This window comes from Microtus oregoni, unplaced genomic scaffold (assembly GCF_018167655.1).
Source record: "Microtus oregoni isolate MIOR12 unplaced genomic scaffold, Mior012 000032F_ref0000030, whole genome shotgun sequence".
Taxonomy (NCBI): Eukaryota; Metazoa; Chordata; class Mammalia; order Rodentia; family Cricetidae; genus Microtus; species Microtus oregoni.
The window spans coordinates 28,368,347-28,392,723 of NW_024543091.1; the positions used below are offsets into that span (position 1 = coordinate 28,368,347).

The following is a 24,377-nucleotide window of genomic DNA, read 5'->3' on the forward strand; positions in this document are numbered from 1 at the left end:
TGAGATTATAAGCTCGTGTCACCATGCCCAAAGGTTCTGGGTATAGAACCCAGGAACTCACACTTCTCTGCAGCTCAGCATGGAGCTTTTAAAAATGAATCTGCGCCGGGCGATGGTGGCGCATGCCTTTAATCCCAGCACTTGGGAGGCAGAGGCAGGCGGATCTCTGTGACTTCGAGACCAGCCTGGTCTACAGAGCTAGTTCCAGGACAGGCTCCAAAGCCACAGAGAAAACCTGTCTCGAAAAACATAAATAAATAAATAAATAAATAAATAAATAAATATGAATCTGCACATCTTACAAGACACCAGAGAGGCAAGATCTCTGACATACTTGTCAGAAAGTATCTGAACCTTCGAGCTTTGGAAGCTCTACCATGTCAGTACCCTTGAAGGTTTCCACTAAATGCTATTCTTTGAGCAAACCTCTGTGCTAATCCCTGACGGTGTGGGGGGAGCAGACTCTCATATCCCTAGGAACTTAGAATCTAGAAATAGTTTCCTTGAGTGGCACATTATGTGGAACTCTGATAGCTGGTATGAAGGGAGTTCCCATGAAATACCTTGGAATGCTTTAATAGACTGATTGAATGTATATTTTTAAATCACCTAACAAATTAACAGGTGTACCATTTTCCCTGTGCAGGCAGCAACAGCCCTCATGGGAGCCCCACCTCTCCTCTAGACAGCAATATGCTGCTGGTCATCATTGTCTCTGTTGGTGTCATCACCATTGTGGTGGTTGTGATCATCGCTGTCTTTTGTACCCGGCGTACCACTTCTCACCAGAAGAAGTAAGGATCCCTAAAATGTAACCCATAAACTTGTAGTATATCTTTTTTTGACCTTTTGTTTGTTTTTTGCTTCTTATATGTTGCTTATGTTTTCAGAGTGATGTAAAGAATTAAAAACCATAAAGTACATGAAGAGCCACTTTAAATTCAACAATGCCCCTACCATGGGAATGTCTTAGGGAATATGTATATTATGCAAGGTCCCACAATATTTTAATGGAGCTGAAATATTCCTGCCATGTACTGAACAAAAAGTTGAAGAGACAGAAGAAAGCGAAACCATGGGAGAAGGAAGAAAAAGACCTGCCAAGAAATTTAGTTAAGGTTTAACAGGGTTTTGTGAGCCTCAGCAAACTCCTGAAAAAGTTTGAAAAGTGAGTGGGTTTAGGAAACTTGCTCAGCAGTTAGGAACATGTACAGCTCTTGTAGTGGACCCCAGTTCTGTTCCCAGCACCTGCTTTGGGTGGTTCACAGCCATCTGTAACTTCAGTTTAAAGGAATATAGATAGATAGATAGATAGATAGATAGATAGATAGATAGAAAGAATACAATATTCTGTCTGTGTATGCCTGCAGGCCAGCAGAGGGCACCAGACCCCATTACAGATGGTTGTGAGCCACCATGTGGTTGCTGGGAATTGAACTCAAGACCTTTGGAAGAACAGGCAATGCTCTTAACCTCTGAGCCATCTCTCCAGCCCAGTTTAAAGGAATCTGACACCCACTTTTTGTCTCTGCAGAAGTGTACACATAATTAAAAATAAAATCAGCCTTTAAAAAATAAAAAGTTTGAAAATATCTTCCCCTATCCCAGGCCAAAAATTTTGCATCTACAAGCAGGAATATCCATGGTGTGCTGTTTATGAATTAAAAATTCTGTTGAAGAAAGGAGATAAACCAAACAGCCCACCATAGACATTTCTGAGTAGAGAGACCTGATAAGGAAGTGGGGCAGGTCCTCAGAAGGGCATCTAGAAGAAGGCACTGTCTATCATAGGAAACCACACAATGGCATACATATTGTTTTCTCCAAAGACCTTCCAATAGGACAAGATATGGACAGTGGACGTACAAGACAGTGGCATCAAAGATCTGATTCTATGTACAGCCCGGGCTGATATGTATGTTTGTGTCCTGGTGTTTTATTGTTATTTTAGTTATGTGTATGTATATCTATATGTAGGTATAGGCACAGAGACCTCAGATACTTTTGGAACTGGAATTATAGGTGGTTGTGAGCCAACCTACAGTAGTACTGGGAAGCAAATTCAAGTCCTCTTCAAGAGCAGTTTATTCTCTTAACTTCTGAGCCATCTTTTCAGCCTTGTGTCTTATTTTTTTAACAATAATAGCAACAAAAAAAAATGTTTACCAAACTAAAAATATGGGCTGGGGAATGTGGTTCAGTGAGTAAAGTGCTTAAAATGCAAACTTGACCTGAGTTTATAAAGTCAGACTCGGCAGGACACATCTCTGACTCCAGTAGAGTGGAGTGAAAGGGGGTGACAAACAGAGTCCTCAAGCTTGTTAGGTGGCTAGTCTTGCCTTCTGTGAGAGCTGAGGTTAGTGATAGACCCTGTTTAAAAAAATATAGTGTAGAGTATAGAGGAAGACACCATGTGTCAATCTCTGGGCTCTATACACGCTTGCGCACATATATGAAAGAAACGAAAAGTAAAACATTGAGTTGATAAAAATAAAACTTTAATGGGATGAAGAAAAGAAATCTACTTTTTACCGCAAAAGCCAGAAAGCACATCTGTATATGTAAGCAGCAAGCAGACCACATCAAGTGTCTAGCAGACTTACAATAAATAGGCTATTTCATAGCCTGTGTGTCAACCAAGGTGGAAGAAACTATGAACTTATATAAAATATTATAATTTTAAAAAAATTGAGACAGGCTCTCACTGTGTAGTCTTGACTGGCCAATAACCTGCTGTATAGACCAGGCTGGCTTTGAACTCACAGAGATCCACCTGTCTCTGCCTCTGGTGCTGGGATTAAAGGCATGTGCCACCATACCCAGCTAATGTATTTATTTCCTATACATAGGACAGATAATATGCTCCCTTGTAACTTCTATTTGAATTATTTTATGTCAAATAGGTTATGTGATATTTTAAATCTCTCTTGTCAAATAGCTTTCCATAGTTTATACTACAGACCTCTTCTAAGACAAGAATGGCTCCTTTATCTATGCCTCTTGTCTGCTTTTGATTATGGAAAACTGTTTTTCTTAAAAGCCTGAAAAACAGCTTTTTTAGAATGTTTCTGCAGGTTTCTGTATGTGGTGCTTCACTTATCTATCTATATGAACTTGCTCTTATATTTAGTGTTAGTATTTTGGGGATGTTTAATAGTATATAAAAAAACAAAATTAAGCCAGGCAGTGGTGATGCACACCTTAATCCCAATACTCAGGAGGCAGAAAGAGGCAGCAGATCTCTGAGAGTTTGAGACCAGCCTGGTCTATTAAGACAGACACACACACATAAACACTCACAGTAAAGAATTCCATGGTACTTTAGAAGGAGTTAAAATTCAAAGTAGATAAAAAATAAGAGGGTCTTCAGACTGAAACAAGGAAAATAGGTTCTGTATTCTGTATTTGAATTTGCAAGTCCAACAGATTTGGGTCCCTTTGTTTAAAATAATTGCATCAAATCTTTGCAGCACTGCCCCTCAACTCCCCTTAAGCTGCTTCTGGGTGTTCTATTAGCCATTGAAAATATAATGAGTCTTTCTTGTTCCTTTTCTTCCTCTTTAATACTTGAAGTACCTCTTGTTCAGGTAGTGGCTTTTATAGCAATTTACAGTGTCAACATCAATAGAGAGTTTAAAGTTTAGGCCCTTGTTGTTTTTCAACACGTTTTCTTTAGTTCCCTGACTCTCCACAGATTACCCAAGATTCTACTTCAAGAAGAGAGAAGCTGTCAGATGATGTATTAGTGTATTTTGTGTTTCTATATTAAAATACCTAAGGGTAGGCACTTCGTAAACAGCTTTATTTGTTTAAAGATTCTGGTGGCCTGGACGGTCTAAATAGCATGGTTCTGGCATGCTGGTGAGGGTCCCTGGCCACAGGATGGCAGAGAAACAGAAAGTTATATACAAAAGAAGATCCCAGGAATGTGTACCAGATTACACCACAACAGCCTGTTGTTTAGGAGCTGTTCGAGTCCTGTGAGAACTACTTAGTCTCCTCCAAGGTGATGTCCCATTGACTTAATTCCCTCCTACTAGGCTCCATCTCTTAAAGATTCCATTACCTCTTATTACCACTAAAGAGGTTTCCAGCACATAATTTTGGGGGAGACAAACCACATCCAAACTGTAGGAGATGAGAGAGCTACCTCTTCATATCACCATCTAACCAAAATTTTCTCAATAATTTTTTGGTATGTTGAGGCAAGGTTTTACAGCAAGCTGGCCTCAAAGCTAAAACACTTACTTCGCAGCCTCCAAACTGCTGGCATCACAGGTATGTGCCACTGTGCCCAGTGATTTTCAAGCTTTCAGATTAGGAATGTTCAGCTTATAATGATTCTACATATGACACAGTGGTCCTGTAAGGTCACATTATAGTGACAGAACAGCCATGAAGGGGTACTCTGTAATTCACCAAACAACATGAGGAATTTATTTCTCCCCATCTTAATCATATGTGACTGCTAAGTAATTGCTGTACAAATTGTTTTTATACTATTGCTTCAAGAGTGACAAGGGAAAGTTCACATTCAGTGAAATTTAAAAGCAATATATTTACAACCTGAAGTTGGTTGAATCTGAGTCTGTGAAGCACAGGTATGCAGATCCACTGTATTTGTTTCTACTAGCTTGGAGTCTTTTTTTTTTCTTCACTACATGTTGAAGCTTTATTTGTCCTTTCTGTCCCAACCATTTCAGCACAGTTGCTCTCAGTGGATTACACACATTTCCTCAGAGCCTGAGTCAGGACCTCCTTTCTTCTCCAAGCCCTTCCACATGACCTCATGTGCCTCTGTGGTTCCATCTACTGTATGCTTCCCAGAAACTATTTCTATTTCCAGCCAGGCCTCTTTCTTCTGAGTATCAGACACACACACTCTGTTGCTTCTTTCATGTTTCTTCTCTAAACTCAGCGTGTAGCTTGGATGTAAATTTGCCTACTTCTATAGGCTCCTGTGTTTGAACACTTGGTCCATAGCTGGTGGCTCTATTATGAAGGGTATGGATCCTTGTTTCCTGAGAGTTAGCTTTGAGGATGCCTAGCCCAGCCCCACTTCTTGTGTAGTCTCTTCCTTTGTACTTACAGGTGCAGTGTGACCAGCAATTCTCTGCTGGCCATGGTGGGATGTACCCCTCAAATTGCAACCCTCCCTTCCTTAAATTGCTTCACACCAGATAGCAATGGAAAAAGTACCTAATACACACATGTCCAAACCAAAAGTCCTAGTGTTTTCAGTAAAATTTCTTCTAGTCTACTATTCCCAGTGTAAGTGGCCTGCGTCAGAAGCTTTGGCCTCACCATTTACTTCTTTTTCTTCTTTATCTGAACCCAGTCTGTGTTCACCCCTCACTCTATCATTTCTGACTCCTAAAAATGCCTTTCAAATCTGCCTCTTCCATTCCCACTGCCACAGGCCAGCACGATGGACTCTCTCCAGCCTCCACCTCACAAGCTCATTCTTCACAACATGGTAGGGATAAAGTTTTAACTCAAGATTGACCTTCTTTCTCTCTTGCTTAAAACCATTAAATTATTTCTCCTTTCTTATAGAGGGAAGTTCATATTCTTAGTACTGCTGTAAAAACTCTTCATAATATGGTCCTTGGCTGTCTCCTGAGCACTGTTTCCCATCATTCTCTTCATGGCTCACCCTGTCATCACTCAGGACTTAACAGAATCCCTCTAGTAGGCCAGGCTGCTGCTCCACTTGAGGGCTTCTGCATAAGCTGATTTCACCACCTGGAATACATGTGCTGTCCCCGTTAAGTCTCAGCATAAAAGTCACTTATTCTGCACATTCCCTGTCTACCTAAGCTCCAACTATTAAGATTAATACTTGGCATTTCGGTAAACTCAGAACATTTAAAAATAGTTTGGTGTCGTTTTCCTCACTTGATCAAAAGTGCTGAGGACACAGAAGTGTAGCACAGGATCTGACAGAAACAAGGTGACTGGGAAAGTGAGTGAATGAGCGAAAGAAGGCACCACAGCATAGTGGAGACTGCTGTCACATTCTTGACGCCACCTATTTATAGTCCTGGTGGGGTCCTAGAAAATGACTCCCTCCATCCTCTGTTGGGCATTAATTTTTTTCTTTTCTTATTGTATTTTTACGTCTTGTCCTTTCTCTGTCTAGTGAAAACTTGTAGAGGAACCTTCTGCTTTAGAGGTTCTATTTTTAAATGCTAGCTCACTCTCTTAATTTAAAAAAAAAAAAGGACAATATTCAGATATGCTCTGACATAGTATCCAAATAATATATGAACAGACAAGACCACATTTTCTATTTCCAGAAATAATTATCTCTGATTTTTGTTGTTGTTGTTGCTGCTGCTGCTGTTTGTTTCCATTTCTGCCTTTGTTTAAAGTATCTCTCAGGATACTTTAAAGAGTTTGTTGTTTTATTTTGGGTTGAAGTATTTTTTGTTTTGATTGGGGATTGCATTTAGGATTTCCCAATGCTAAACATATACTCTGCTTCTCAGCTACATTTCCAGTCCCTCCTTTTACTTTTTATTTTGAGAGTAAATCATGCTAACTTGCATAGACTGCCCTTGAACTAGGCCAGGCAAGCCTTGACTATTTTATATTCCTGCCTCTGCCTCCTAACTAGTTGGGATTATAGGCCAGTGACACCATACCTAGCAGAAAATCAGTTTTAATCACATAGTGCTTTAACAAATATGTTCAAAAGAAATACATTTTAAAGACTACTTTTAATTTTGTGCCTAGGAAACGAGCTGCCTGCAAATCAGTGAATGGTTCCCATAAGTATAAGGGCAACTGCAAAGACGTGAAGCCCCCAGACCTATGGATCCATCATGAGAGACTGGAGTTGAAGCCTATTGACAAGTCTCCAGATCCAAACCCTGTCATGACTGATACTCCAATCCCTCGAAACTCTCAAGATATCACACCAGTCGACAATTCCATGGATAGCAATATCCATCAAAGGCGGAATTCATACAGAGGTACCGTTTCCACTTTTTAAGGTTACCTGAATTTGACAATTCCAGTAAGAGGTTAATTTTAAAGAAATGTATATTGCAGGCACACATCTTTAATCCCAGCACTTGGGAGGCAGAGGCAGGCCGATTTCTGTGAGTTCAAAGCCAGTCTGGTTTACAAAGTGAGGTCCAGGTCATCCAGGGCTATTACACAGAGAATCCCTGTCTTGAAGGAAAAAAAAAAATGTTTATCTTGGGTTTTTTTATTTTTCTTCAGTATTTGATGAACAATAGCTAGCTGTTAGAGAAAGGGAGATTATGTATCATTTAAGAGCAGCCTTCTAGATATTTTTAAGTCTCTTATCAGGCTTTAGTTGAGTATTTGAAGCACCTAATTCATGTGTGTGCATTGGGCTGTGTCCTTTCCTTTGTACTTCAGCTGTCACTGTGGCATTCAAAACCTCTGTGATAAGGATGCTTATACACACATCTCACTAAAGTACAGTGTGCACCATCGTATCATCTTTTTTGAATCTCAGCAGGAATTTGCTTAATGTTACAAATGTAAATTCCTTGGCTTGGTACATTGTTTGTGAATCGCAAAACCTTCACTGGAAATGGGTAACTGTTGAGGCTGCTCAGAGGCCTAGGGCGTACACTTACTACTAACCTCCATACTTTATATCCAGGGCATGAGTCAGAGGACAGCATGTCTACACTGGCTGGAAGGAGGGGAATGAGACCAAAAATGATGATGCCTTTTGACTCTCAGCCACCTCAGCGTAAGTAGAAGCGTCTGTCTTCCCCCCACTGCTACCAGTCTTCCATGTCATGGTGGGAAATAGCTATGAGTAGTCTCTTTAACTTCTCTTAATTACAAGATACAGATCAACTGACAATATTGTAGCACCTTACAGGAAGAAGAAATACCAACGTATTGTTGTATTTCATAGTAAATGTTATTTTTGAGCTGGAAAAGATGGCTCAGTGCTTAAGAACACTGACTACTCTTCCAGAAGATCCAGGTTTGATTCCCAGTGCCAATATGGCAGCTCACAACTATCTGTAACTCCAGTTCCAGGGGACCCTGACACCTGACCAGGGGATTCTGGCCCTCACAGACACCAGCCATATACATGGTGCACATATGGGCAAAACATCCATACATATAAAAATACAAATTAAATATTCTTGATAGTAACATTTTTTAAGTTATAGATGCTTACGTGCAGGTCTAAGAACTTGAGTTGGTTCTCTGCTTCCCGTGTGGTAGCAAGAGAAAAACCAACTCTCAAGAACTGTTCTCTGACCTCTCCACCTGCACAATAGCACATACATTCTATAGCACATGTATGCCTACACACACACACGATCATTTAAAAAAAAATAAATTCTGTACTCTCCCAGGAGAGACAGGAAAGCATCTCCTGATACTGCAACTGGGCTTTGCCAAAAGTCATGCATGTGATCAGTACTGATAGCTCTGTGGGGTTTTAACTTTTTTATTTAGTAGACTTTATAAAGTTGTTTCAAAAATGCAACATGGAGTTTTTAAAACATTTTTGCTCTGTTAACCCATACTTCATTTTGTAAAGCAGTTATGTTACTAGAGGTCCTTTCGTAATAATTGAAATTAAAAAATAAGTTAAATGTTAGTATTGAGAATCAAAAGAGAGGAATGTGCTGAAGAGACAGCTTAGTGGTTAGAGCAGAGGACCAAGTTCAGTTCACAGCACTCCTATCAGGTGGCTCACAACCAACTCTAATTCCAACTGCAAAGGGATCTTTCACCACTGGCCTCTGTGAACATCACACTCATGTGCACAGACCAACATACAGACACACACATAGCTTAAAGTAGTAAAATTAATCTTTTTAAAAATCAAAAAATGCCAAGCATGGTGATAAATACCTGTAACTCCAGTACTCAGGAGACTGAGTCAGAATGGAGTTCAAGGTCAGCCTGGGCTTCCAGTCAGATCCTGTCTCCAGATCAGGGAAAGACAAAGATGAGTCACCATTTTCAGTCTACTTTCTCCTTTCCCGTGCTTCTGTTTCAATATAAAAAGGCCTTTCAGATTAGCTGGCAATGTGGGTCTTGCAGCTAAGAGACTATATCACCACATCACTCAAATGATGAGGTTAACCAGCTCTGAATGTCCTACACAGGCACCGGTGCCATGGAATCCTCTACTTGGAAAAGGTCTCATCCACACTTCTGATGGAACCTCCGAGTGTGCACGTTTGTCTTCCCTCACTCACACACCCTCACAGTGCACAACCAGAGAAGACACTAGATTGTAAAGGGAAATCAGCTCTGAAAGAATAAGGCTGTTTCAAAATAAGCAGTTTTTACAAATAACTTAAGCTTAATGTCCATAGCAGGAAGAATGACTTACACTTGGAATCATACAGGGGAAAAACATATTTTATGTGTTTTAATAGGTTTCCTATATAGATACCTCCAGTTTAAAAAACACAAAAAAAGAAATTAATCTACTTCCCTTGTTTTTGTTTTTTACTTATAAGAAGATGGTAATTTGAATGTTCTAAGGGCTCAGTTTCTGCCTGAACTGGCTTTTTTCTAATACTTAAAAAATCAAACTATTTATTTAATATGTTAAAGAAAAAAGATACAATTCTGATTGCATCATTTTCTCTTGTTTGTTTTAGTTGATTGGTTTTGGTTTGGTGAGGAAGAAATACGTATAAATACACAGTAGTATGTAATTTGTGCCCAAATAGTTGGGTAGTTGTTAGAATCTTTCATTCAAGAATCTGAAACCCTGGCGAGCAGTGGTAACACACAGCTTTATCCCAGCACTCGGGCAGCAGAGGTAGGAGGATCCCTGTGAGTTTGAGGCCAGCCTGGTCTACAGAGTGAGTTCCAGGACAGCCAGGGCTGATACATAGCGAAACCGTATCTCGAAAAACAAAAAGAGAAAAAAGAAAGGGAAAAAAAAAGAATCTAAAACAAGGTGCTGGGGTCCACTTGGAGCTTTGAGAGAGATTCTTTTGAAACCCACCTAGCAGCTGTGCACCTGGTGCATCCACATACCTTGGTCTGAGAAGCTAAACAGAGCTAGATGGGCTTGCTGGCATTGGGATGAGGTCAGATCCAAACCCTATGTAGACCCATCAAGTTCTGGTTCAACTAACTTCATTCTATACCAACACATTCACTTTTTATTTATGTATTTGGAAACACTTGAAATATCATTTAAAACAAAGTCCATTCTGGCTTTCTTTCACCATCTGTCCCTAGAATGCTCTCATATTACACATTCTAGGTCAAGCTCTATTTTACTCCTTCCCCCCAGCCTGAATTGTGGAAAATACTGATTCTTAAGCATCTCACTTTGCAAACTACTTCTCTTGCCCTGGGGGAGATCTCGATCTGAGAATAATGATCACCCTTCTCAGCTAACTTTAATGGTTGTAATTTATTCCCGTGGACCTGCTAGAGCCTCTAGAGAAGAAATGCATCTATTCCATGGTCTGGGGTTTCTCTTTCCAAGGTGATGTTGATAGCCCCACAAAGATCTATGGAGATCCCACAAAACAGAAGATATTTTAATAGGTTCCAAAGTGCTAATGCAGTTTGATTATTAAAATTTATGAAAACCTTGCTTAGAAAAGGAGACAGGGGAATCCCTATGTTCCTTGTCTACCGTACCTGCATGTTTGCCTGTTTGGGCAATGTGCAGCTAGTTACCTTGATCATAAACATTGTTCTTCAGCTGCTCTAAAGCATACCTAAGAAAAATGTATTTTCTGACTCTAGGTGTATTGCTTTTTACTGTTTATATCTCAAGTTAAACAGAAAGCTTTATTAAAGGGCTTTATAGGAATTTCCATATGGAACCTATACAGAACTTTCTTCTTTACCTAAATTGAATCTTTAGTCAGAGAAAGGAAAAGGAAACTAGGAACATCCATTTATGGCTTAAAATGCTAATGGGTAGACTAAGCCCCAGGCTGGACATAGTAAAAAGTGGTGCTGTGCTATTATAATTCATACTTTCATTACTAGATTGAGGTATGATGGTTAAAATTTTTATTTACATTCCTTTTAATATATTAAAGTTGATTAAACAGCTACTTATTAATACCCATTAATCAAGAGTGAATGTCATTTTAATTAATTGTCATTTATCTGGACAGAAAAAATAAAAGAAATATTTACTTGTGGTCTTACAGATAGATATTGTAATAGTTGTGTGATTCATGTTTATAATAGAAGAATTCAGAAATGCAGATAAGGCAAAGAAAAAATACTTCCTTAATCCTAACCCCTGTTCCTGAAAAATTACTCCTGTTAACAGAATATATCCCTCAGACTTTCTTATTCTGTACAGATATAGAATATACCTAGAAATGTGTTCACTTGTTTAGTTAAATATAAAATTGATGGCTGATTGTCTAGCCACCTACCATCAAAAAGCCAAAGTAAAGATTTGGTTAAAAGGGAGGTGGGAAGGGTGACTTTTGTATGTGTCTGTGCAAGCATGTTAAGCATCTCTCTGTCTTGTGTTCATTCACAGCTGTGGTTAGTGCCCATCCCATCCATTCCCTCGATAACCCTCACCACCATTTCCACTCCAGCAGCCTCGCTTCTCCAGCCCGCAGCCATCTCCACCACCCAAGCAGCCCATGGCCCATTGGCACATCCATGTCCCTTTCAGACAGGGCCAATTCCACAGGTGAGAGATGAGGATCAAGCCCAGATGTTGAAAGCATTCTAAGAGTTGGCAAGTGGAAATGGGGAAGGACCTGCTGTGTATAGAAATTGTCAGTGTTACTTGTTTATCATTACATTTCTGTGATGGATTCAAATTTGTTTTCTGTAAAATCTACTGTATTTTTCTCCCTAAGTTGAAGTACTTACTCAGTGCAAGGTGTCATCTTAGTAAAAAGCAGCAGTAACTTGAATTGAGTAAGCTTCTCTTCTTCCAACAAGTCTTGCACCATTGTCCCTTTTTGCAACTTCAATTTTTTTAATTCTACCATTTGAAAGGGAAATGTATTCAGAGTGGCTTTTAGAAACCAGTGGTTGCCTTTGTCACAGTCACTCTAATGTTAGGGGTATCTGTAGGACAGTCATTAGGTGCAGGTTATTGCCCTATTGACCAGAGTAAGGACAGCATCCAGGAGAGAGCAGGGCCACCTTAGGTTGCCAGTAGACTGAAAATTGGGGGAGGGGGGCACAGCTTCAAAATATAGGAAACTGGAATAACAGTCTTCTGTGTGTCTTAAATGCTTTGCCAGGCAAACAATGGAAATCTTAAGACAGAGCTTCATCAGACAGTTTTAAGGAAGAAAGAATGAAAATGAGGAGGAGACAGCAAAAAGAATGGACTGTTTTGATCTTCTAGTTTTAAGCTGCAAATCCTAGTAACATCTTGCATGTACCAACTACGATTTTTCATAGTGAGCTCCATTTTTTAAAGAGCCTCAAAACTTAATATTTAGAAGTTTGAGTCACCACTGCTTACGTCTCCCTGACCTCAAATTTTGATCAGTCATTAATACGCCCAGAATATCAATGAAGGTCAGAGCTTTCAGGGCTGTCTGCAGGACTGTCTAGTGGCTCTCGGTGCTGCACTCTGCCAATGTTGTTTCTGGTTTGGATGGTGCTGCATGAACCCATGCCTAAATTTGGCCTGCCTACTATCTCCTTCCAAATGTAGGTTTCAGATCTACATTAGGAATATATAGTTATTCCAGCCAGCTGCATGGGAACCAAAGTCTGTCTTGCAGACACAATGTCATAGAACAGTAAGTGCCAGAATCAACTTTTCAGTCCAACCCTGCTCTGAGGAAGACAGTTTTGTGTGCCCAGTCACACTTGCTGTTTTGAAGGTTAAGGAATCTGGCCCACACAATCCTCATATAAGGAACTACATGAGTGTATGGCTAGCTCTCCTGGCCTGATGATCCCTCTTCTTCTTTGTCCTGGACTGGAAGTGGCTTGGGAGTTAGAAGACTGGAAGTTCTCACCAATCTCATCCAAGTATTCTACTCTTGTTGGTAAAGTTCTCTTCTATATATGTTGGGACAGAAAGTGCTCTGGGAAAATAGGGAGAAAAATAAAAAATAGACCCAGTTTCTAGAAGTGATTCAAGTTCTCCTGCTTTGTATTTCTTCAAGACTTTATGTCAGTTGAGCTTAGACTGCTATTTTCATAGCCTTAGGTTTGAAACTTGTACAGAACTGGAGCCCAGCCAAGTAGTTCCTGCTCTAGGGACATTTGCTACTACTTACCATGGGGAGAGTACTTTCTGTTTGACCATTGTGAATTTTGTGTGTTTTTAAACAGCTCTGGAAAGTAAGGACTCTTCACCAAAGCAGAAGTTTTACAGAGCCTTGTATTTTAGTTAGAACTTAGTGTCTTAGTAGGTCCAAATGATACTGTGTGAGAGAGCATTCTCCTGAGAATGCAGTGTGCTGGTGCCCTGCTCTGGAGGATACATGGCAACCCCAGTCTTTGGCAGTAGCTAGGCTGTGACTCATGCAAGCAACTGAGCTTTCCTTTCTTATTTTCCTGCCATCTCTTTGTTAAAGATAATTGAGGCAGTTAGGCCTCTGTACACAGAGCTGACCTATCGTATTTTCTGTTACCTCGTGATACGGTCAGAACTTAGACCCATTTCTCTCTCACAGCCTCTTATTTTCCTTCCTAACCAGCTTCTACCAGTGCCTGGATCACAGATGGTGACCAGCAGCTTCCCAGCCACAGTGATAGCTGACTTGAACAAGCTGAGAAGTGGCCTCCTTAGCATATCCTTTAGAGGATGAGAAGTGTCTAAACCTGGCAAGATTGTTCTAGCCCACTTGGAGTAGCAGTGGGAAACAACACATAAGTGTCCATCCTCACCTATGTTAAAGAGGTGGTCTGTCCTGTCTCCTGAGAGCCTAAGGAAACAGACTGCTTTTTCACAAAGGCAAGGGAGTATGTTAGATTGCTGCAGATGGCTTCTGTATTGTTTTTAAGACTGAGAACTCATAAAAATCAGAGGAAAAAAAAAATCTTCAGACTATCTGTTGCAGCCTGTTGCCCAGACTGGTCTCCTTGCCTCTTTTCTGGATGTGATGGTGGTTCTGCCCTGTTCACTTTATATGAAAATCTTCTTCAGTCCCTGGCATTGCTGTTTCTGCTTTGCAGAGAGAGACAAGTGACTTTAGGTATAGAAAGACAAGAAGTAGGTAGGGATTCAGAACCTGAGCCTGGGAGTTAGAACAGGGACTCAAGCTCTACTCTTTTGGGCCTTACTATGGGTAACCTGCTTACTTACCCTCCCGGTACCTCCCAAGTTACTCTGAGGAATAAATATAAAGTGCTTAGCATAGAATAAATGCTTAGTGATCTACAGAAAGATCCTCTCTGTTAAGGCCCTATGTTTCAGATCTTTTTATACATCTCATTTAATGCTCAATGAATTATGTGTTTGTCTCCCTGTTTTATAGATGAAACTAAGACTCAGCAGTTCAGTGACTTTGCCATATTCACTCATCTAGTATTCCCAGAATAGAGTATAGGACTGGCTGACTCCAGAGCTGGTGCTCTTCCTGCCCACTGTGCTGCTCTCAGGACACTTCTCCCTCTTTGTACCACTGAGGTTATTGCCTTGTTCTTCCTGAGCCTTCCCTTCTCCAGGCTGACCCTTCCTTTTCCCTTTGGATAAACATATCATTCATTTGAAATAATCTCCAGCTGTATGTAGACCCCTAGGCTACTGTGAAGCTTTATTGTTGTGTGCCAAAACCATTCACATTGGTGATGACTGTGCAGTGTCTGAGCACTGGCCTCGTCTGCAAATACCACCAAACCCTTGTTGGCAAAGTTAATTTCTACCAGGTATGATCCAGCCTTTATTACTAGACATGGTTGTCTATGAAAGGCTAGTTTAATTTCTAAGACTGTCAATTGGTGAATGAAATTTGAAAATTCCTCTACACTAGTCTTAGGAGCCTTCATATGAACTCCATAATAAGTCCTTTACATCTACAAACTTAGAACTACCTAAGTATCTAAGTGAAAAAATTGAAACAGCTGGTTGAAACAAGATTGTTTTAGAATTCTTAGATTAGGCCATCCATTCTTAGCCTTGGCAGTAGTCCTGATCCACGTGTCTTTGGACTAGCACTGATTTCTTCAAGCACTTATTGAACAGGTTTAGGGAATCCCTTGGAAGTACCAAATCTGTGTATTTAATAGTAAAGAAATACTAACGATTATGCTTTCTTGCTATAGAATCTGTTCGAAATACCCCCAGCACGGACACCATGCCAGCCTCCTCATCTCAAACATGCTGCACTGATCACCAGGATCCTGAAGGTGCTACCAGCTCCTCTTACTTGGCCAGCTCCCAAGAGGAAGACTCAGGCCAGAGCCTTCCCACAGCCCACGTTCGCCCTTCCCATCCATTAAAAAGCTTTGCTGTGCCAGCAATCCCACCCCCAGGGCCTCCTATCTATGATCCTGCATTGCCAAGCACACCATTACTGTCCCAGCAAGGTGAGTGAGGAGAGCAGCACTGCTGAGACCCTTTGGCTCGGGTTTAGGATAGAAGTCTCTTCCCACACCCCTTTTTAAAAGAAAAGAAAAGCAAATACCCTCCAGGTTTTCCTAGCAGCTTAGAGAAGCTGTGTGTCATCGCCTCCCTTTTGGGAATATGTATGAGCATAATGTTTTGGTGAGAGGAGCTGAATTTTTGACTGTTTTCCATGTAGACTCCTTAGTGTTAAAAATCCAGTGACACAGGTTTGAGCAACAGAGCTGGTCTGTATAGGCCCCTGAAATCACCTTACTCTAAAAGATGCTACAGGCTAAAGAAGGGCCAGGAGGTCAGGGCTGAAAACCAGGAGTCTCAAGATAGGGAGCGCTCATTGCCGTACTTCATAGCTCAGCCACAGACTGGCCATTGCTTATTGTGGTCTGTTATAACAAGTAAGTCTGTGGTTCTCAAGTTTTTTAATCTCAAAACCTTTTCATCTCAAAAGCTACAGAGAACACAAAATAACCTTTTCTGTATATGGAGTGTGTCAGTATTTAGCACTAGGAACTAAAACATTTTTCAGTATTTAATTAATTCATTTAAAAGATAAATAGCGCATTTTGGGGGAACCGATGTCATTGTCTTAGAGTTTCTCTAACATTGTTAGTACTGATTTGATGGAAGGCAACTGGATTCTCATATCAGCTCCTACATTCAGTCTGCTGTAATCCGTTGTTTTGTTTGTTAAAAATCCATGTTACATGTTAAAAGGGTCCAAGGATTTAAGTAAACACTCACTGATACAGAACAGATGCTGCCACAATCCAGCTGCTGATCCAACTGCTCCTTCCTCTGGCCCCACCACCTGAGCAAGCGAGCAAGCAAGTGTAGCATGAGAGAGCCCTCCCCTCAGCTTTTAAGCAGTTGTGTATGCAGACAAGAGCATACTTTATGGCTTGTAACCCCCAGAAGCCACTAAAGGAGTTGAAATCGCACAACAGATCTGCCCTCACAGACAGTAGTCAGCAAGCAGCAGCGTACTTCTGCCACCTTTCAGACACTTACAGGCATTCTTTCTTGGAAAGAGGGACTTCTGTTTTTCCCAGACTGGTCTAGAATTCTCAGTCTCTTGTCTCAGTGTCAGGATTTCAGACACTTGCCACCAAATACAGTATGGGTATTTTCTGATATGATGGAAAATGTGATAAGCTGTAGTTCCTTAAAGGTTGGTTTAGACTACACAACCTGTATCAACCATGGACTCCACACTCCATTCCACTAGGTGGTTTTGATCTGGCTTGCACTTCAGATGTATAATACTGAGACAATACATTGGACATTTGGAAGAAAACTCCAAATATTCACATATTCCTTGCATATAAGTTTTCATAGTCAGATGACAAAACAAGTTTTTCAAAATGTTACACTGAAAACTTTGATTTTAACAATGGCGGTATTCATCATTTTCCTTACGTTCATAGCTCACTTATTTCCATTTCTAGAAAATATCTGAATTTGCCAGTCATCTTTAAATGAAAAGTTTTGTTATTACATGCTAGAACTTCAGCTAGCAGTCGATCTGTCATGGTGCCCTTCTCGAAGACGGTGCCATTTGTGGTATACAGCAGGAACATTTACATTTGGCTACACACAGCATTTAAAAGGCATGTAGTTAAGATTTAATAAAACAAATTTTTACTGCTTCATTAAGGATAATAAGCTGGCTTTTTAAATATAAGAACATGCCCCTGGATGAGTTCACAGTTTATGGCTGCTGCCTTCATTTCTAAGGCTCTTAACAGTTTAACCCATGTTGCTGTGTGCCCTAAAAAAATAAAAAATGCAAAACGGGAAAAAGGCAAATGTTACTTTAAGTGGCATAATGAATGACTTTGACTCCCAGGCATTCTGTAACCTTTGAGAACCATTGGGTGAGGATATTAGTTTTCTAAAGGCAGTGGGAGTTTTCTCTGGCCTCTTGGAGACCCTAGAACTCTCCTTCCATCTTGCTCCAATAACTTTTCAGAGCAGGATCCCTGTGTGCTTCCTTCATATTGACCACATTCAGACCTCTAGTGGACTTCTGAGGTCTGGGGTGCAACCTTAGCCATAACCTGATAATGCCCTTTACCCCTCAGCTCTGAACCACCACATTCACTCAGTCAAAACAGCCTCCATCGGGACTTTAGGAAGGAGCCGGCCTCCTATGCCAGTGGTTGTTCCCAGTGCCCCCGAAGTACAGGAGACCACCAGGATGCTGGAAGACTCCGAGAGTGTAAGTTCATGGGGCCCTCAGCTTAGCCAGGATGACCCAAGGGGACTGCTTGCATGCTTTTGACTGACTGTACTGTTTTGTGGGCTCAGGTCTTTGCCACCCATAGTTGTAAAGCCATTTAATCACCCATTGGGCAGGTGTCCTTGGGGCATCCCCACATTCTGTGGGAATATGCTATGGGTTTGGTTTGATTTCATATCTACTCGGGTAGGTCTTAAAGTACCTTATCGTCCCATCACAGGTAGTCATGCACATCTTTCAGTTCTGTCCCCACTACTTGGTCCCTTCTCATTGTGAGCCACACATGTTCCTTCACCCCTGAGCTCCACTCTGTGCCTTTACTGAGGAGGATACTGGAAGAGGAAGTACCTAAGACTGTTTTCAAATCCCAGTAAACACATCTGCATTCCTAGATATGGGGTTCTCGAAAGAGAATGCTTAAGCCCAGAGATGCCAGGGCACACAGACTGTATTGATCTGGTAGAGAAAAGCAATAGGGCCTCTGCTTTGTGAGGTCATTGTGGGCTGAGGGGTGTGTGTATGTCGGGAGAAAGGCATTGTGAATTGTCAAGAAATGCTATCTTTCTTAATGGCCTTGAGTATATCCTGCTGCTTCTGACTTTGTTGAGCTATCCTGGTTTCAGTAGGCCAGCTTCCCAGGGCAGCTTTGGCCAGTCCACTTGGTACTCTGGGCTTTCCTTTCTGGACAGCTCTTCAGGTAGTTCCCAGTAATGGTGTTCTCCCTTCTGTAGAGCTATGAACCGGATGAGCTGACCAAAGAGATGGCCCACCTGGAAGGACTAATGAAGGACCTAAATGCCATCACAACAGCTTGATGACCTTCACCTGGACATGACTCCAAGCCTGAGTCTAGAAGTCTTGGAACTTAACCTTGAAAACAAGGAATTGTACAGAGTACGAGAGGACAGCACTTGAGAGCAGGAGCCAGAAGACCAGCCAGTGCCTCCACATGGGGCTGGCTCCAGGCACAGCCACCTGCCTTCTCCTGGTCAGCCTGGATGACGCTTTTGTTGAGGCAGCTTCCCTTTGCCTGCTGATAGTCTGCAGGACTGGGCACCATGGGCCAAAATTTTGTGTCCAGGGAAGAGGCAAGAAGTGCAACCTGCCTTTCACTTCGTGGTCAGTGGCTGTGTCTTCGTGCTGCAACTGCATCACGTTTATGGAGTGTAGACATTGGCATTTATATGTACAATTTTGTGTCCTATTTTATTTTATCTTAAAGAAAACACTATCAAAAGCCAAGAAAGTCTGTGATGTTCTCCGCAAGCAGTTGACGCTTGATTGCTGGTCCAGTTACTTATGGAAAGTCATTGACAGTGGGGTTGTTTCCACCATTGACAGGAGTTGGCTTGTTTGGGGTTTTGTTTTTATTTTTTTAATTCTGAGATGTTGCATCCTCTGCCAGCTGTTAATCCATCACTTTGGGGTTGGGGGACGTTGCATTGCTGTTTGTAAGCTTTTTTATTATTTTTTTATTGTAATTATTAAAGGCCTGACTTTCTCCTCTCATCACTGTGAGATTACAGATCTATTTGAATGAAATGTAACATTGAAAAGACTTGTTTGTTGCTTTCTGTGCAGATTCAGTATTGGGGTGGGGTTGGGGTTTGGGACTAGGAAATGGAGGGGCTGCTTAGGTCCTATGAATGTTTCTGTCGTTGTACATTGTTCAGAAGCCTGCAGAGAATGGAAGCAGCATCTTTAGTGTCCTTTCCTGGCATGTCCATCTTCGTGTCACTACATAGCAACTGGAGTTTTGTTTGGATCTGGTTATAAATTCTTGTACAGTGGGTGGTTTTGATGATTTAGCTGCCCTGGTGTCTTGGTCATTCCTTTTGGAATGTCCACACTAAGGGCCCCAGTGATGTTTTTAGTTACTTGAGTGATGCCAAGTAGAACCAGAGCCTGACTGCTCTGAGAAATCAGAAAGCACAGGGTGGAAACCCCTTTGTGCTGCGTCATTGGTTCTGCTTGGAAGGTTGGAAGTTAAGGAAGGAGCTTGGGTTTCTATTCCAAATAGGACTCCTGCTTCTCAGGAGTCCTCAGCCAGGAAGCTCTCGTTTCTGCATTGCAGAGGCTCTCCTGAAAAGCATCAACCAGGATGGAGCAGGATAGTGTGGTGCCCATGGGGCTTCCTCACATGTTTCGGAACGTGATTCTGCAAGGAGCAGAGGACAGGGTAGAGAGAGGGTCAGTGGAAGTGGTCACCTCCCCATCCCAGCAGCTCAGCCAAACCCCAGTTAGGATGAGGCAAGGGATGTGCTGAGGATGTAGCCACACACAGAAGCCTTTGCCTTTGCAGAGTTATTGTCTTTTTCTTTAAAGAGGTAAAAAGCTGAGGTGTGTGTTTGGTTTTGTTTTTTAATGTTAATATATAATGAAAAGTGTAAGACTAACCCTCAGGCATCTTCTTCCCCAACAAATCCTGGAAGACCGTATAGAAAGTAAGTTGGGCTTGGGCTTTATAGCCAGTGAGATTATTATTCAGACCACCGGTGGATTCCCTAGCCTACCTACCCTTGAACGTGAGTTATTTTACCCTTTTTACTTTTTAACAAGGTGAACTCTTTGGGGTGGGGGGGGGGGGGGGATATCTAACTCCTGCTGCTTTTCTAGCTGGTCACAGGATGGCACCAGGAAGGGTTCTGGGACAACCAGTGTGCTTTGGCTGTCCTACAGAAAGCAGTCAGCATTCTGGCCACCTGGAGACTGGATTCCTCAGAAACTGTCTAGCCTTTGCCCACAGAACACTTTAGATGTTTAGGGCATTCCTTCCCATGAACCCCAACACTTCTGTACCTCAGGGCCTTGGTACCTGGATACTGCCACAGAATTGCAATGGGGTGGTGGGGGAGGGACATATTTTTTAAAAAAGTAACTTAAAAGTTGGGGGATTTTTTTAACTTCAGAAAATGCAAAGCTATTCTGTATTACACCATTTCACAATTTCATACATGTCTTATATTTTCCTGTGATTCTGGAAACTAAACCATTGTGTGTCTTGTGTCCTAGTTGAGCTGTAGCTCAGCAGCTTCCTTTGGGAGGGTGTGGAACAAATGTGTCTGTTGCCTTGCCGTCTGCTCAAGGGGCCTGGAGGACTGCTGGGACTGGGTTCTGTACACACTTGTTTGGCCTTTTCTGTAGTTGATGCTGTAAAAACTCTATGGCTTTTTAAAAACAATTTCATGTTTTTATTTAGTATTGGAAATCCAATACACTTTTTTAATCCAATCAAACTGTTGTCTGGTCAAAAAGTTCTTTCCCTTAAAATGACTTTGGGGTCCCCTGTTCCTAACCTCCAGTTACCTCCCTGTGACTCTTAACTACTGAGGGGGCCCCTGTTCCTAGCCTCCAGTAACCTTCCTATGGCTCTAACTGCTTTGGGGGGGCCCTGTTCCTAACCTCCAGTAACCTCCCTGTGGCTCTAACTACTTTGGGGGCCCCTGTTCCTAGCCTCCAGTAACCTCTCTGTGACTCTAACTGCTGTAAAGACAGGAGTTGGAAATGACAGCCTGGAGAGGGGTAGCAAGTGATCCAAGAAGTATCTGACTACCAGCCCCAAAGATGTGTCTTGTTCCTATCACCTTCCTGCTGCTGCTACCCTGAGGGACTAGGTAGCCTGAAGAATGACAGATGACACCAAAAGCACCCTGTGAATTATACAGCACCGGCTGAGCTGGTTTTCCTTGCTGTAGAGACTGCATTCCCTGTGTAAGATCCCTTGTACTCCAGACCTGGAATAGTGCCCCCTGCCATCTGTTAACCCCTGTGTCTATCTGCTCTGCTGCCATCTTGTTCTTGGAAACCTAGATAGCACCTACCATCCCATTAGTGGTGTTGGGTTGGCCTCAGGATAAAGTCTGAGCCCCCAAAGCTCCAAGAATGCTTGTCTGCCCTCACCTCTGGTCCAGTAACAGATACACTGCTATAACAGCATAAGAAAGCTGCCTGCATGGTTGTCTCCTCCACAGCCATCCCTTTTCAGCCCCATCGATCACCTGAGCTATCCCCTCTGCATCCCTAGATGGCACTCTTGGCACATTTTCCAGTGCTGGCTCTGTGAGTCTTTCTGCAGGCATGTGATCTCAATACAGCCAAGAATTTCTCACTGCTTTCTGACTGCCTCGGGCTAGATGCAGCCTCTGACAACAGCAGATGCCTTTCTCTTGGATGAGTGGACAAGCAGCCCTAAAGATAAGGTCTGGGGCCAGCTGGAAGGCTTCACTCCATAGCTCCTCCATACCTTGCAGGGACCCTAATTGGTCATTAGTGTTGTAATACCTGGTCCCTCCCACTTGAGCACCTTTGCCCATTTGAAGCCCTAGAGTGCCCTTGAAAGATAAGCTGTCTGCCTTGCAGAGTCCTAAGAAATAATGCTGGTCCCACAACTTTGTTCTGAGCTCTCAAGACTGGCTCCAAGTTGAACAGCATGGACAAGGCTCTGGAAAAAGGAAAAGAGGAAAAGAAACAAAGAAGGGCTTCCCTGATCCATCAGTCATCCTCTCACAGTTTTGGCCACCTTCCTGCCAGGAATAGGAAGTACCATCTGGAAAGACTAGAGAGTATCAAGCCACCAAATGGTTGGTTATGGCCATGTAGACAAGCAGGAAGCCAAGAGGAGCCACCTCTGACTACACTAAAAATCCCAACAAGTGCCATACTTACAACCTTAGGTTTCTAGCAGCCAGTGAAAAATCCTGGGGTAGTAGGGGAAGAGGTATGAGATATTAACTGAAGGGAAATGCTCTAGTTTCATTCTGCTGCTATAATAAAAACACTGACCAAAAGCAACTTAGGGGAGGAAAGGGTTTGTTGGGCTTATAATTCCTAGTCCCAACCCATCACGAGAGAAGTCTAAGCAGACCTGCTTACTATTTCACAGCATTATCTTCAAGCAAGGAACTTGCTTCACCTGCAGGGAAGTAAAGAAGCATGAAAGATGCTCCCAGGCCTGCTTATCCTCAGCTAGTTTCTTAGACAGTTGAGGACCACCTGCCTAGGAATAGTGCCAACCTGCAGTTAGCTGGGCAGTCCTACAAAAATATGACAGTCCCCCATAGACTTGCCCGCTGGCCAATCTGATCTAGACAACTCCTCCTCCATGGAAACATTCATCTCAGATGACTCAATGCCATGTCAAGTTGACAGTTAAAATCAACAAGGGCATAAAATAATACTTTAAACTCTCCATGCTATGTAATAGTGGAATAAAATGCTATTGAGGTGGCTCAGCAGTAAAAAGCACTGACTGTTCTGGAGGACTCGGGTTCACTTCCCAGCACCCACATGGAGGCTCACAACTCTGTAACTCCAGTTCCAGGGTACCTGACACCTTCATACAGATATACATGCAGGCAAAATACCAATGCACATAAATCTTTTAAAAAACATATCACGACACTTAAGCCCAGTAGCTAATGTTCACGTTAATATGTCCTTTACCCAACTTTCATTTGGGAAATGAAAGATCTAGAGCTGAATAGTTTCTACATTTCAGAGAAAGAGTAACTTGAAATTTCCTTAATTATGGGCCTGGAAGACTATACCTTTAAGAAGACTGAGGATGGTGCTCCTAAGGGGGATCAAGAAAAAAATGGCTTGAGGCATCTGGAAGAGCTTTGTAAAGTGAGAATCTGTGGTGTGTCCCAATGCTATTTGACCTTGTATGAAGTAGTTGCCTTGGAACTCCCCAGTCTTAAGTGACAATTGCTCTGGGCACAAGGCACCACCCAAATTGAGATTGGAGCGTCTAGACAACGAGAAGATGAGCATCAAAGAGCTTGGCATGGTGTGGGTGACCCATAAATAGAATGGGCTCTCTGAAAGCCAGACCTTCAGTTCAGAGTGAAGCTAAGAAATCCATGGTATCAAGGGGCGGCTCAAGACCTGTGGTCAGAACAGTTAGACCCTGGCCAGCAGTGTCCAAGTCCTAAAAGGTCCTGGACTATGGCAGACCTCAGAGTCCTAGAGCAGAGCTCCTGTCACATGGCTGCTAGGTACGTACACTCTGAACACCTCTTGTCGATGGGAATGTGGAAACGACTTTAAGCTCTCCACACCACACTTCAGCTCATTGCTCAGCCAGTTGTCAGCCCTACTTCCCAAATGTCCCCCAGAGTGCCACTTTCTTGTCTGTTAAGCAATCCGGTGATGACCCTTAACAGCAGGTCAATATCTTTTCTAACTCTTAAGTTCTGTCTCCCTTGCTCAACATCATGCAGTGGCCTGCAGAATAGCTCTGTGTGACCCACCTGGCCTCTTCCCATCCCTTCTCCTATGTGGCCTGGCCACAGAGCAGACTGCCTCTGCATAATAAACCTGTGTGGCCTTCTTCCTCTCTTCACCTCACACTGGCTCCCTATCAGTAGCTGTGTGTTCATCTTTAACCAGTCCCCTAACCATTCTTTTTTGTTTCAGTTTTTGTTTTGTTTCTTCCAATACTTAATGCCCTCCTTAAGGACTGACTGTGTGTTTGGATTCTCGACCTTGGTGCCTAACGCACTGTAGGTTTTTACTAATTGAGTTTCCCCTATGAGAATGGTAAGACCAGGAGTCTGAGAGCTAATGCATCCTGACCCAGTGCTGAGGGAACTTGTCACAGCTCAAGCTCTTACTGAAAGGGTGCACATC

General features: G+C 42.2%; 1 protein-coding gene across 9 annotated transcripts in view; it reads left to right on the forward strand.

The window, feature by feature from the left end:
• The window catches only part of Neo1 (neogenin 1), a 168,757-nt gene extending 147,774 nt beyond the window's left edge, over window positions 1-20,983 (forward strand). For 7 of the 9 annotated variants that reach the window (XM_041679484.1, XM_041679476.1, XM_041679478.1 and 4 more), the window contains 7 exons: window positions 647-794; window positions 6,739-6,977; window positions 7,643-7,735; window positions 11,498-11,656; window positions 15,208-15,471; window positions 17,590-17,726; window positions 18,479-20,983. In XM_041679484.1, the coding sequence (XP_041535418.1) occupies window positions 647-794; window positions 6,739-6,977; window positions 7,643-7,735; window positions 11,498-11,656; window positions 15,208-15,471; window positions 17,590-17,726; window positions 18,479-18,562 (1,124 nt within the window). In that variant the 3' untranslated portion in view covers window positions 18,563-20,983. The remainder of the gene's footprint in view (window positions 1-646; window positions 795-6,738; window positions 6,978-7,642; window positions 7,736-11,497; window positions 11,657-15,207; window positions 15,472-17,589; window positions 17,727-18,478) is intronic. The other 2 variants (XM_041679482.1, XM_041679483.1) reach the window with 1 other exon arrangement.
• Window positions 20,984-24,377: the final 3,394 nt, after the last annotated feature.